This window comes from Hemitrygon akajei, chromosome 18 (genome assembly GCF_048418815.1).
Source record: "Hemitrygon akajei chromosome 18, sHemAka1.3, whole genome shotgun sequence".
In the NCBI taxonomy this organism is placed as follows: Eukaryota; Metazoa; Chordata; class Chondrichthyes; order Myliobatiformes; family Dasyatidae; genus Hemitrygon; species Hemitrygon akajei.
This window is the reverse complement of record NC_133141.1, coordinates 38,151,693-38,165,104: the sequence shown is the minus strand read 5'-3', so window position 1 is coordinate 38,165,104 and position 13,412 is coordinate 38,151,693. Positions and strand designations below refer to the sequence as shown.

The following is a 13,412-nucleotide window of genomic DNA, read 5'->3' as shown; positions in this document are numbered from 1 at the left end:
TACGGGCCCTTCAGCCCACGATTTTGTGCTGTCCTTTTAATCCACTCCAACATCCATCTAACTTCTCCCTCCCACATAGCTCTCTATTTTTCCATCATTATTGTGATTTCTTGGGAAGTCATATATTGACACTGACAACTATCAGTTATATTAGAATATAATTAAAGAATTTACTTAACTTGACACGTTGATGGCATTGATGAGGAAGTGGTACAATTGCACAAAGTGCAAATATCTCCTTTGATAGTCCATCTAGCTCTCTTCATACTCAATATAAAATTAAGGCTATCACTGAACTGAAAGTTAAAAGACTGTTGCCCTTATCAATCTCTTATGTATGTTACAAAATGGATGCGAAGATTTTGACAGGCATCCTTGCAGAATATAAGTGACAGGACACAGTTTTGGAAAGCAATGATGACATTGGTATTGAGGCTCTGTTTTTTTTAAAAAAAAGGCAAAATACTGTGGCTGGTAGAAAACTGAAATAAAGACAAAGAAATACTCAGCTGATCAAGTGCCACCTGTGGAGAAAGGGACAAAGTTAACTGTTCAGGTTGCATCTGAACTAGAGAAAATTGGAAATTAAGTTATAAGGTTCAGCAATGCGAGGAGGGAGGACAGGGTGCAAGGTAGATGTGACAAGATAGCAAAAGGGAAGACGGTCCAAGGCAAAGAGGAGTGGTAGTGGGGCAGGAAAGAAAAGATGAATTTAGAAGTGGTAAATTCATTATATGAAAATAGATTATATTGAAAGCATCTGGTGAAAGGTTGCATTCCGGCCTCCTGAGCTTCTAGCTTCTGTCTTCCCAGTGGTCAGTGGAACTATCTGCTCGATCCATACCAGATGTCAGACAAGACATCTGATAACTTGTAGATGGTGGAGGTTTCAAAGAGAATAATTGTGAGGTAGATTTGTTTGTTTCCAGTTTATATTTGGAAGCTGATGCTGTGTTTTCAGATGTGGTTGCTCAGGAGAATATGTGATAGCTAATAGAAAGGACCAAGGATAGAACCTTTTGGGCCACAAAATGTTACTGTGAAAATAGAGGAGGAGAAGCCATTGCTGGTTACTTTGGGATGGATAAAAGTGGAAGTGGCTGGGTGCAGTCCCAACCCAATTGGATGGAGGAGGATAAGTGGTGGAAGAGGGCTTTGAGATCGCAAGATAAGAAAGGTTAGGTGGAGATGCAAGAGCATGCAGATGCTGCCTCCTGAAACAGAAACAAACATCCTGAAGCACTCAGCAGGTCATGCAGCATCCTCGATGGGTTTGGTCACCTTTGCATGATCATTTTTGCACATTTATTGAACTGTGGAAGCAGAGGTGGTGGCATTCAATTTAGTATGAATAATGAAAAAAACGAGAGACTTGTAATGACAGGAAAGCAAGCATTCAAAACACAGCACAATCTGATGTTTCATTTTTTTTATGAACATGGAAAATGCTAGTGTGTGAAAAAAAAACCCATGAATTGCTTGGCAAAAGACTGGATGGATTGGAGTCTGGAATTTAAAACCGTGAACAGTATTAATTCTGTTGGATTTTGGCCCTGTGTTGGAGCCCAGCACAGCTGGAAGTTGTGATGTTTGGCTACCAACATACACAATAGTCACCTCCTCATTTCCTTTTTCAATAGAAAACGTTTTTGCTAGTGGACTTTGTCAAGTAAAATTAACTGATGAGTGTAAGCAGCTGCCTGTGAGAGCAGCACTTCATGAAGATGGGTTCAGCAGCAAGCCTTCAACTGCCTGACAGCTCAGATGGCAAAGGAAGTGCATTAGAGAGCTGCACAAGACCAGGGCCAAGGAAGGAAAGATGCATCTGAATTCCTGCTTGTATCCTGTGATCGTGCCTCAGTAGGAAGGCAGAATCAAGGCAAACATTAACTCATCTGCTGGAGGAACTCAGTGGGCCAGGCAGAAAGGAACAGTTGACATTTCAGGATTTGATGCAGTGTCTCAACTGGAAACATCAACTATACTTTTCCTCCCACAGATCAAGGTTCAAAGTAAATTTGTTTTCAAAGTACATACAATATATGTCACCATATACTACCCTGTGCACATTCACAGAAGAACAAAGAAATACTATAGAATCAATGAAAAACGACACAAACACTGTCAAAAATCCAATGTGCCAAATAAGATAAACTGTGCCAATACTAAATAAATAAACAATCAAAGTAATAATACTGATAACTTGAGTTGTTGATTTCTTGAAATTGAGCCCACAGGTTGTGGAATCAATTCATTGTTGAGGTGAGTGAAGTTATCCATACTGGTTCAGGAGCCTGATGGTTGAAGAGTAGTAACTTTTGTTGAACCTGGTGTCATGAGGCCAAAGGCTCCTGTACCTCCTTCCTGATGGTGGCAGCGAGAAGAGAGCATGGCCTGGATGGTGAGGGTCCCTGATGGTGGATGCTGCTTTCTTGTGGCAGCACTCGTTGTAGATGTGCTCAGCGGTGGGGAGGGCTTTACCTGTGATCCACAGATGCTGCTCAACCCAGCAGATTGGTTGCTGCTTTATAGCATGTGGACTCTCTTCTGTCACCAGAATAAAAGCACATTTGGATTTGACAAAGGTACTGCGTGTGTATGGTACTCTGTTGAATTTCATTTTGGTATTAACATAAAAGGGCTGCTCATTATTGCTAAAATATTACAACCATATCTCAATGCACAACATGGACACAGAACATGCACAAACATTCATGTTTGTTGAATGGGTTGAGAAGTGGGCATGCAAGAAGTTAAATGAGATAGTTCTAGCAACAAATTTTACAATATTTAAATGATTTGTCTTCTAATTGAACAAATTGCGGTTTGAAATATGACTTATTTTAATAACCCATTAATGCTACAATTAAATACACGTGTCATTTTAGAGCTGATTATTTTTATTATTGCTGACTATTAGAAATTGATGACATAAATAATTCTAACTTTACATATAATCACTGATTGTTATTGCTTACTCCATTAAACATTAGTGACCTTTTTAGCCTGCACAGAATTACATTTGGGGTGTTGTTGTATCTCAGCAATTGGGAAGTAATTGCCTGTGAAAATGTTAGTTTTCCCTGTTAACACTTGCAGCTATGTATTTCTCTGGGTAAGTGGCCCAAACCCCTCTACAGACACCAAACATTTCCAAGCTTATTTCATGACATGTTTTTGGCATGACCAACAATGCCAGCTGACCTTGATTGGTCCTAAATGACTGTCCCGTAATCCCTGGGTAGTCTCCTCCTCTCCTCCCCCCCCCCCCCTTCTCCCCCACTCATCTCCCGCCTCTCACTCCCACCCCTCCTCCCACTCCCACCCCTCCTCCCCATCTGCTCCTCCACTCCCACCCCTCCCCGTCTCTTCTTTTCCCCGTCTCCTCTCCTCTCCCCCTCCGTCTCCTGTCCCCCTCCCCGTCTCCTCTCCCCCTCTCCCCCCGTCTCCTGTCCTCTCCTCTCCGTCTCCTCTCCTCTCTCCCCTCCCATCTCCTCTCCCCAGCTCCTCCTCCCCCTCATCTGGCTCCTCCCCCCCTTCCCCCATCCTTTCCTCCTCTCCCCCTACTCCTTCACTCACCTCCCCTTTCCCACCCTCCACTCTCTCCTCCCCCCTTCACACCCCCTCACTCTCTCTGCCTCGCTCTGTCTCTCTATTGTACTCTCTTTCTCACTCACGGAGAAGCAGTGCCCGCCAAGATCTTAGACATCTCAGTAAGGTTGCTGCGTAATTTGCTAAGCCCTTGTGACTGTGGGTCAGTCTTAATTGACCTTTGCACGAAAGGCTTTTGCAACAAAATTTTTCTGTGCATGCTATGGACCTAGAGCCCTGTGCAGAAATCAACGTTTGCACTTATTACTATAGTTATGTGGTAGTGACATGAATAATTATGGAGCACTTACGATCTAAGTTGATGATTACTATACTGTATTTACTTCTAATTAGTTATTGGATTATTTGAACTTGCAACATGCTATTGTAGTTTTGACTAAGTAGCACTTTCATGTTAATGGTAGAAATATGTGCCACTAACTACCTTCACCATCATTTTAGAGTACAAGTCCATTGGCATTGAGGACTGATGGTCTGTCTACTGTAGTCATATTACAGCTAATTATATGTTCCCACTCAGTCTGTATTTGATACCAAGTAATGTATCCTGACAGAGTCAGACTATTGAACCAAAATTCCACTGCTTCAACTCATTGTTTGCTGGATTGGATAAAGCAAGTGGGCACTAACGATGTTAGTTGCTTGCCTAACTACAGGTCAACAAACTGGACTAGAATGTACTGCTTCTTATAGTTTCCGGGATGTCCTTTCTTCAGATATGTTTTTCTTGGTTTCCATTAGCTGCTTTGATCCAAGGCACTGGAATTACATAAAGAGTAAGTCAAATCCTAACTTTCCTTCAAGTCACCAAATAGATATACCATACCTGCATTTTCTTACAAGGTAATTCTCAACCAGTCCAGCTTAAGAGAATTTCTTAATTAAAAATCTTCTCCCTGGGCCATGCCTCTGTCTCAATTGCTGGCTTTATTTTGGGGACACATCCCACGATACCAAGTTGAGAGCTTATTTATTGCTGACCAAACACTGTGTGGTACAGGACTGATGTTGTCTGCTGTGTTCATGAAAATGGTGCAAGTTAGCATTCACTACCCCCAGTAAGCTTAAAGATTAGCTTTACTTGTCATATGTACGTAGAATCATAGAGTGAAATGTGTGCGGGGGGCAGCCCGCAAGTGTTGCCATGCTTCTAGCACTAGCATGCTAACTTACTAACCCTAACCTGTATGCCTGTGGAGTTGTGGAGGAAACCCATGTAGTCACAGGAAGAATGTACATCATCCTTACAGACAGTGGCAGGAATCGAACACCGATCTTACAGCTGGCACTGTAAAGCTAGCCTCTACATTACCATACCACCGTCAACGCAAGATACTGCAGCATCAATGCCAACATTAGCAATATTGAGCCAGGAAATGTTCTTATGTTATAGAACGGGGGTATAGCCAGGATAATAAGCCAATAAGATCATGCTTACAAGAAAAGAGTAAGACCAGTTTACATTCCAGTTATGGAGCTCTTTTGTGAAATGATTCCTCCCCATAGTAAAGGAATATTGCCACCTGATTGATGTCCTCCAGATTAATTCTTCCAAGTTGCCCAATTAGTGAAATGGCATAAACCTGGTGTCTGGAATATACTTTCTTGCTGACATTTTAGCCAGGTGTAACATTAGACCCTTTTTCAAAGGTTTGAGGTATTCAGCTCCCTACAATTTAAAAAAAAATTATACATGCCTAGAACCATTGACACTCTGAAGAGCAAAAAAAAATATTGCAAAGAGGTTATTTACTTAAGAGGATTTACTGCATTACTACAAGATGATATATCCCTCTGTCGAGTTTTATCCTCAAAGATCTAAGATCAGGCTGTACTCATTATGGGTCAATTTAATTTGATCTTTGCAATGATTGACGACATGGTGCAGCTGCAAATTTCTCTTCCTAAATTTTCTGTTCTCTTTTTTTTCCTTTTTCTCTACCCTGTTATTGAATTCACACAGCAGACATGAGTGATTATATGTGCAGTCTAATAGTTTAGTAATGAGCTCATTCCTTTGTGGATCAGGCTGCACAGCTTTGGGTACTGGCTGTCGTTTTTCAGTTACAATAATAATTAGATGTTGGAGACGTTACAGCCGGCTCACCTCCCTGTTTCATTGCATTTTCCCATTCCTGGACCTCTTATTGACCGCCCTTGTGAATTAATTGTCCCTTCACTTCAGCCCCATTCTCTCAGTGGCGTCCTGGTGTACTCTTGCCACTGTAGGTATATTTTGTTGCACAGAATCAAGCACTCTGCCTGCCTGCCTGCCTGCCATGACTCAAAGTTTAGTGGGCCCCACGTCATTATAAGTCAGGAGTCTGCACACAGCTTTCAATAAGCCTGTGATGGAAAACTTCCAAAGGAAAATGGGTACTCCCACTTCATTGGCAGCAGTGTTGCTTTACAACAACAACTGAGTCAATTGGATTTTATTAATTAGGATTCCTTCTGTTATTTTTGGATGTAAATTTCATGATTTTGTCTGTTTTCCTGTCTCTTTTTCCTTGGCTCTCCATAAATGTTATTTTGTGGCCTTTAAGCAAATATCTTTTACGTGTGTACATGTGAACAAAGTTTTGTCCTGTGCTGGCATTCCAACATGAATTAATATTTGAAACCATAATATTTCTTCCCTCAGTCCCGTCCCTTTTCATGGAATTGCCTCACATAGCTTTCCATTTACAAGAGGAGGATGGCTGACCCAATCCTAACAACACACACAAAATGCTGGAGGAATTCAGCAAATCATGTAGCATCAATGGAAAGGAATAAAGAAAAAACATTTTGGGTCAAAACCCTTCATCAGGGCCTGCTGAGTTCCTCCAGCATTTTGCACTGTTACTCTGAATTTCCAGCATTTGTAGAATTTCTTGTGTTTATGACCCAATCCTAGACCGTATTATTGTTAGTCGCAGGGGTTGCAAGGTCAAGACTGTTCAAATGGAGAGTCTTGCGAAGCTGGAACCAGCATGTTAACATTCTGCTTAGAAATAAAAACCCTATCTTGGCATCTTAACCACAGCTGTCTTTCTGCCTTTCTCAGCTGTGCGAAACGACAGGAACAAGAAGAAGAAGGAGACTCCCAAGCAGGAGTGCTCAGAAAGCTATACAATCACACCTGAGACTGAGGATTTAATTGAGAAAGTCCGCAAAGCCCATCAGGAAACCTTCCCAGCACTGTGTCAGCTTGGCAAATACACTACTGTAAGTATTGATGTTAACCATACACACTAATTACACCAAGCATCACTGTTAAACAGACTTCATTTGCTACTTTAAATATCTACTGCAAGGACCTCTAGACTAGAATTAGTCATAGATTGAGAGTGAAAAGTGAAATGTTTAAAGGGAATACGATGGGGGAGCTTCTTCACTCAGAGAGTTGTGAGAGTGTGGAACGAGCCGTCAGCGAAAGTGGTGGATGTGGGTTCAATTTTGATACTTAATTGATTTGGATAAGTACATAGATGCATGGGCTGTGGCCCAGTTGCTGGTTGACGGGACTAGGCAGAGTTATAGTTTGTCGTGGACTAGATGGGCTGAAGGGCCTGTTTCTGTGCTGTCGTACTCTATGACCTATATTAAGGTCACTACTTAGATACTGTACTGCTCCACTGTTAATATTAGTAGATTTAGTCTGAACAGAATGTTAGTACAACTGATAAATATACTGGACCTGGTGGCAAACAATATGCTGTCTCACATCAATAGAAGTTGCACATCCTTTGCAAATTTAGTACAGACCACCCCTGTGTTGCAGCAGTTTGGATAATGGATCTTTGCTCTGAAAGATTGAATATTCAAAAATCTGAGATGCAGAAGAAAATTTCCCTCTCTTGGAATTTTATGAAAATAAATACACGTTTTTTTAAACTTATTTTTTGACAGCATCGCAGGTGATGATGATCGAGATACAGACACATTGAACATTTCCACATTGGTTGTTTGTCAGTCTTGGTTTATATATAGTTTATTGTAAATTCTGTTCTATTTCTTTATTTTCCTGTGAACGCTGGCAAGAAAATGAATGTTAAGGTACTATATGGTGGCATACATTTACTTTGACTGTGACAGACTGTTCTTCTAGGAACGCGCCCCCTCAGTGATGTGGAGGTGAGATGTGATCTGAACAGAGAATCCCAGTGGGGTGTAGGCCTAGCAACCCACCTGGTGTAGAACTAATGTTAGAACAGTGGGTGCTTTGAATAAGGCACAAGCGGTTGTTTAACATGAAAAGACACAGCATGTGTCAATGCCAAGCAGAGGGAAGAGGAGCTTGGGAGGTGAAAATGGGTAAGAAGCACTCCCAAGTTTAGCATTTCCATGTGATGGAATTCCATTAACCTCAACTGCATTACCAAATAGAGAAGGAATTGATGAAGGAGACCCTGTAGTAGTTGGATGCCACCTTTTTGTGGTCAGATGCAGAAGCATTTCATGAAAAGACCAGCTAAAAATGGGTTTGATAACTTAATAAGAATACAACCCACAAAATGAAGCTGAGGGCAACCTTTTCACCAGAAGGTGGACAGTATATGGAACCAGCTCCCAGAGGAAGTGGTTGAAGCGGGCACATTGCAACATTTCAAAGGCACTGAGACGAGTATATGGATAGGGAAGGTGTAGAGGGATACGGGCCAACCGCAGGTAAATAGGTCTAGCTTTGATGGAAATCTTGGTCAGCATGGAGCAGTTGAGCAGAAGGACTTGTTTCTGTGCTATATGACTGTATAATGTATCTAAATCTAGTGAACAGGTTCCACAGTAGTATGAGAAATGGATTAAGTCACCATTCTGGGGCTTTTCAACTTGTTCTGGAGCACTGTGGGCACAGGTGAGAAGGCCACCTGCACAAGTGCAAATTCTAAGCTGTCATTACCCTGCTCAATCTTTATTATTTCCTGTACTAGGCTTGTAGTGTAACCATTGCAAGAAACATTTGGAGGTGTGGTGGTACCATAAACGAATAGGCAGTTTAACAGAAGTATAAGGATTTTGCTTTGAGTATCAACGTTAGGCACATTTTACAGTGAAATCAAAGTTCAAAGTAAATTTATTATCAAAGTAGGTATATGTCACCAGATACTACTCTGCGATTCCTATTTTTTTGTGAGCGTTCACAGTAGAACAAAGAAATACAATGGAATCAATGAAAAACTGCACACAAACAACCAGTGTGCAAAAGAAGACAAACTGTGCAAATACAAAAACAAGGATAGTTAATTAATACTGAGAACATGAGCTGTAGAGTGCTTGTAAGTGTGTCCATAGGTTATAGAATCATTTCAGAGTTGAGGTGAGTGAAGTTATCCACACTGGTTCAGGGTCCCGATGGTTGAAGGGTAATAACTGTTCCTAGGCCTGATACTGTCAGACTTAAGGCTCCTGTACCTCCTTCCTGATGGCAGCAGCAAGAAGAGAATCTACCAAGTATGAGTCATCTTTGAAAAGCAGTGAGTTGACCTTCAGTGCAATTCAGCAACTTGAGATTTATTTTTCAGTGGTGCGAACAAAACCTTTAATAGACAGTAAATTAGTTTCTAAGATCTCTGGAAGTAACTCTCCAAACTGATGCTCTATTGCCATATACTGCTGTAGAATGTACCTTAGTTTCACTAGACTTGTAAATTACCAAGTTCTACTGTGTAACAAATGAAGGAACCAGTCATGAGAGGTTTGAGCATGTTATCCATTCTGTTACAGCCACCCCAAACCCATGACTCAGGATAGTACTGTTCAAGCATGTAAGCCATAATCTGAAATTTATTTCACCATTATTTTAGAGAATTTAAAGCATTTCAAGTAAGTTTAAATGAAATGAAATTATGTCTGCAAGGAAAGAGAATAAAATGTCTTAATTATTCATACACAAAGAGCCTGTGGTGTAATCTCAAAGACCAATTTTTATTTGCAGAATGGTTATGGGGAATTGAGGCAGTCGAAATTAATTTTAAACACTGGTAATTATCGCAGTTTTATTAAATTGATGAAAGTATTATGATGCAGTCATGTCAGTATAAATTTAAAAGAAATATTGCTAATTGCAGTGATCTTATTCAGTAAGTAGTAGCATCATACAGTTCTGGGGCTAGATCCTTACTAACTTACCTGGGCAAGGGTTCCAAGCACAGGCAAGGATCCCCACTTCCACTCAGCTGTTCAATGTTGTTGGGCACTTGCACTACACTGTCGGACTCTCATAAAGTCCAGCAGAGAGGCATGAACTTGTATGGATTTCCCAGCACACTCAGGCAGGGAGGTCTGTCCACTGCCTGGCTCGTGTCCAGTGGCCCATTTATTAAAATGGGGAAGAATGGCTGAGGGGTGAACTGCATACACAAATGAATTTTGATCTAAATTTGTTGATGAAATGTACAGTATTTAATAGTCTTAAATTGTGTGTTACTGCTTCCTTATTATTCAATTTAGTTCAGTTGATTAAATACATTCTGAAATTTTAAAATTTTGTGCTTTGGTCTATTTAGTGTTTTAGTTTTGATTTGGAGTTTAACCATTTCAACATTTTAGTGGTAGTTTTAAATAGTTTCTGAATACTCAATCTCAATGATCTCTGCCTGCTGGTAAACGTGATGACAGTGCGTCAACAACAGGCAAAGTAACTGGGGATTGTTGAGGAGAGCCTGTTATATACTGAAGTAAAGCTTGCACCAATATCAGGGAGCTGACTTTCCAATGGACGACTACAACCAGGGGATTGGTGAAGAAAGAACAGATTTGAGGGCAGATAAATTCAGGCAATTCAGAAGATCTACTATGTACTTATTTGGATAAGTACATGGATGAGAAAAGATATGGAGAACTTTGGTGCAGGTACGAGTCTGTGGGACTAGGCTGAATAACAGTTCAGCACAGACAAGATGGGCCAAAGGGCCTGTATCTGTGCGACAGCATTCTGTGACTCATCTCTTGTAATAAGACAGCTGCTCTCAGATTTTGCTCAATTAATTGTGCTGCAATTGGAATACTAATCCAAAATGGCAAGGAGAAAAAAAAGAGGACATATTTCTTTTTCTGTTCCTTTTAAAAGAATTTTAGTAGAAAATGAGCCCTGCAGTTGAATAAGCACTATGGAAGGATTGGTCTTGAGTAAGAAGTACTTAGTTGAAGTGTTGTAATATGATCATTGCCATCATTGTCTACAATTCCTCATGGCTGCGGCCAGTCTCCTCCATGATTGTTAGAGGGCTGTTGTTGAGTGCATTGATGGATGGAAGGTCTGATCCTTGAACCATAGGCTTTCTGTCAGACACCACAGACGATTGTTGACAGAAAGGTCAGTCCACAGATATGTGGGTCTTGATTTTTCTTGTTGCTGTTTTCCTGCCGTCAATGTGAGATGGTTGTTTTCAAAAAGGAATATCTCCTTTCTGGTGAGATGTCACAGAGATTTGCCCTGGGTTTAATCCCTCACATATTCTGGAGCTTTGAATTACTTTCTGTGCAGCAACACTATACTGTGCTGAATTACAGTCTGTGCAGTAATACCATACTGTGCTAAATTACTGTCTGTGCAGCAACACAATACTATGATGAATAACTTTCTGTGCAGTAATACTACACGGCACTAAATTACTGTCTGTGCAACAATACCACACTGCGCTGAATTACTGTCTATGCAGCAATACTACACTACGCTAAATTACTGTCTGTGCAGCAAAACCATACTGCGCTAAATTACTATCTGTGCAGTAATACTACACTACGCTAAGTTACTGTCTGTGCAAGAATACCATACTGTGGTAAATTACTGTCTATGCAACAATACCACACTGCGCTAAATTACTGTCTGTGCAGCAAAACCATACTGCGCTAAATTACTATCTGTGCAGTAATACTACACTACGCTAAGTTACTGTCTGTGCAAGAATACTATACTGTGGTAAATTACTGTCTATGCAACAATACCACACTGCGCTAAATTACTGTTCGTGCAGCAAAACCATACTGCACTAAATTACTGTCTGTGCAGCAAAACCATACTGCACTAAATTACTGTCTGTGCAGCAATACTACACTACGCTAAATTACTGTTCGTGCAGCAAAACCATACTGCGCTAAATTACTGTCTGTGCAGCAATACTACACTACGCTAAATTACTGTCTGTGCAAGAATACCATACTGCGCTAAATGACTGTCTGTGCAGCGACACATTACCACGATGAATTATTGTCTTTGTAGCAATACTGCACTGTGATGAATTACTCTTCAGCCAAGCCACACGGCGCTAAGTTACTGTCTGCAGCAACACCACACTGCGGTAAATTACTGTCTGCAGCAACACCACACTGCAGTAAATTACTGTCTGTGAAGCAATACCACACTGCGCTAAATTACCGTCTGCAGCAACACCACACTGCAGTAAATTACTGTCTGTGAAGCAATACCACACTGCGCTAAATTACTGTCTGTGCAACAATATCACACTGCGCTAAATTAGTGTTCGTACTGCAATACCACAGTGCGCTGAGTCACTGTCTGTGCAGCAATACCACACTGCGCTAAATTACTGTCCGTACTGCAATGAATTACTGTCTGTGCAGCAATGCTATACTGTGCTGAATTACTATCCATGCAGTAACACCACACTGCACCGAATTACTGTCTATACAATAGTGCTATACTGTGCTGAATTGCTGTCTGCAACAATACCACACTGTGCTGAATTACTGTCCGTGCAGCAATACCACACTGCGATGAATTACTGTCTGCGCAACAATACCACATTCCTAAGGATTACTATCTGTACAGCAACACCATACTGCGACGAATTACTTTCAGTGCAGCAATGCTATACTGTGCTGAAAAAGAAATACCTTTGGTTATGCTGGAAAGTAATTATTTAAGCTTCTTAGATAGTATGCCCTGTCCTATATCTCACACTGCCAATCACTGGTGTGTGTGTGTGTAAATATTAAGAAATTACATTAGAATCGAACCATTTCACCTCAAGCTGTGGTTTTCTCAATGATCACGAGTTTTTTACCTTAGCTCGGAAATGAAAACTGATCAGATGCTGCTGAGTGCCGTCATTCCAGCAAGTGTCATTACTTTTTAATCAAGGTGGGCAGCATTTTGGAATGAAATTAAGTCAGTCACTGAAGTTGTTCCAATGCTATTCACAGATAAGATTGTAGCCACACTGTCTCAGCATTGTGAGGAAAAGGAAGGAAGATCAAAAATCAGATGCTGTGTTTATACAAACAATATGTTCAGGGTGGGTTAGTTCAAAATAATCATTTGTCCTTTGGCTGTAATAATTACATTGTGCTTTGGCAGCAGCTGCAACCATTCATTTTATTTCTTAATCTTGTGTGTCAAGTGAGTGCCTGCTACAATCTTTTGCTTTCCACTCCCTGTGCCATTCTCCTGTCCTAGACTGTCATCCCAGGATGACAGTTGTGAAGGTCAGTGTCTCACGCATGGAACAAACTGCATTAAGCACTTTATTTTCTTGCTTGCACGCAGTTACTGCCAAACCAAGCAGAAACGAGCATTCCATTAAAACTGATCCTTAAACGATGTGGCATCTATTAAGTTGTTCTGTCCTTGATCACATGTGCAAGGGCAGAAGTGACAGCAAAGGGCTTTTAGAGGAAGAAAAAGTAACTGCGATGGAGTTTCCTGAAGTAATGTGCCATAATCTTTCACCGACTGAAAGTGGTTAAAAGAATGAAACCAGTTACACTCACTGTCCTTGTCTCCAATACGGTGAATATTTTCTGGTCTGCTTATTAGAAAGAGCTGCCATTTGGTATTAGTTATTTGCTAATGG

At 40.8% G+C, this 13,412-nt stretch overlaps 1 protein-coding gene across 9 annotated transcripts in view; it reads left to right on the top strand.

Annotated features, from left to right (window-relative positions):
• The window catches only part of raraa (retinoic acid receptor, alpha a), a 397,838-nt gene that overhangs the window by 361,293 nt on the left and 23,133 nt on the right, over positions 1-13,412 (top strand). For all 9 annotated transcript variants that reach the window (XM_073071422.1, XM_073071424.1, XM_073071421.1 and 6 more), the window contains one exon: positions 6,662-6,822. In XM_073071422.1, the coding sequence (XP_072927523.1) occupies positions 6,662-6,822 (161 nt within the window). The remainder of the gene's footprint in view (positions 1-6,661; positions 6,823-13,412) is intronic.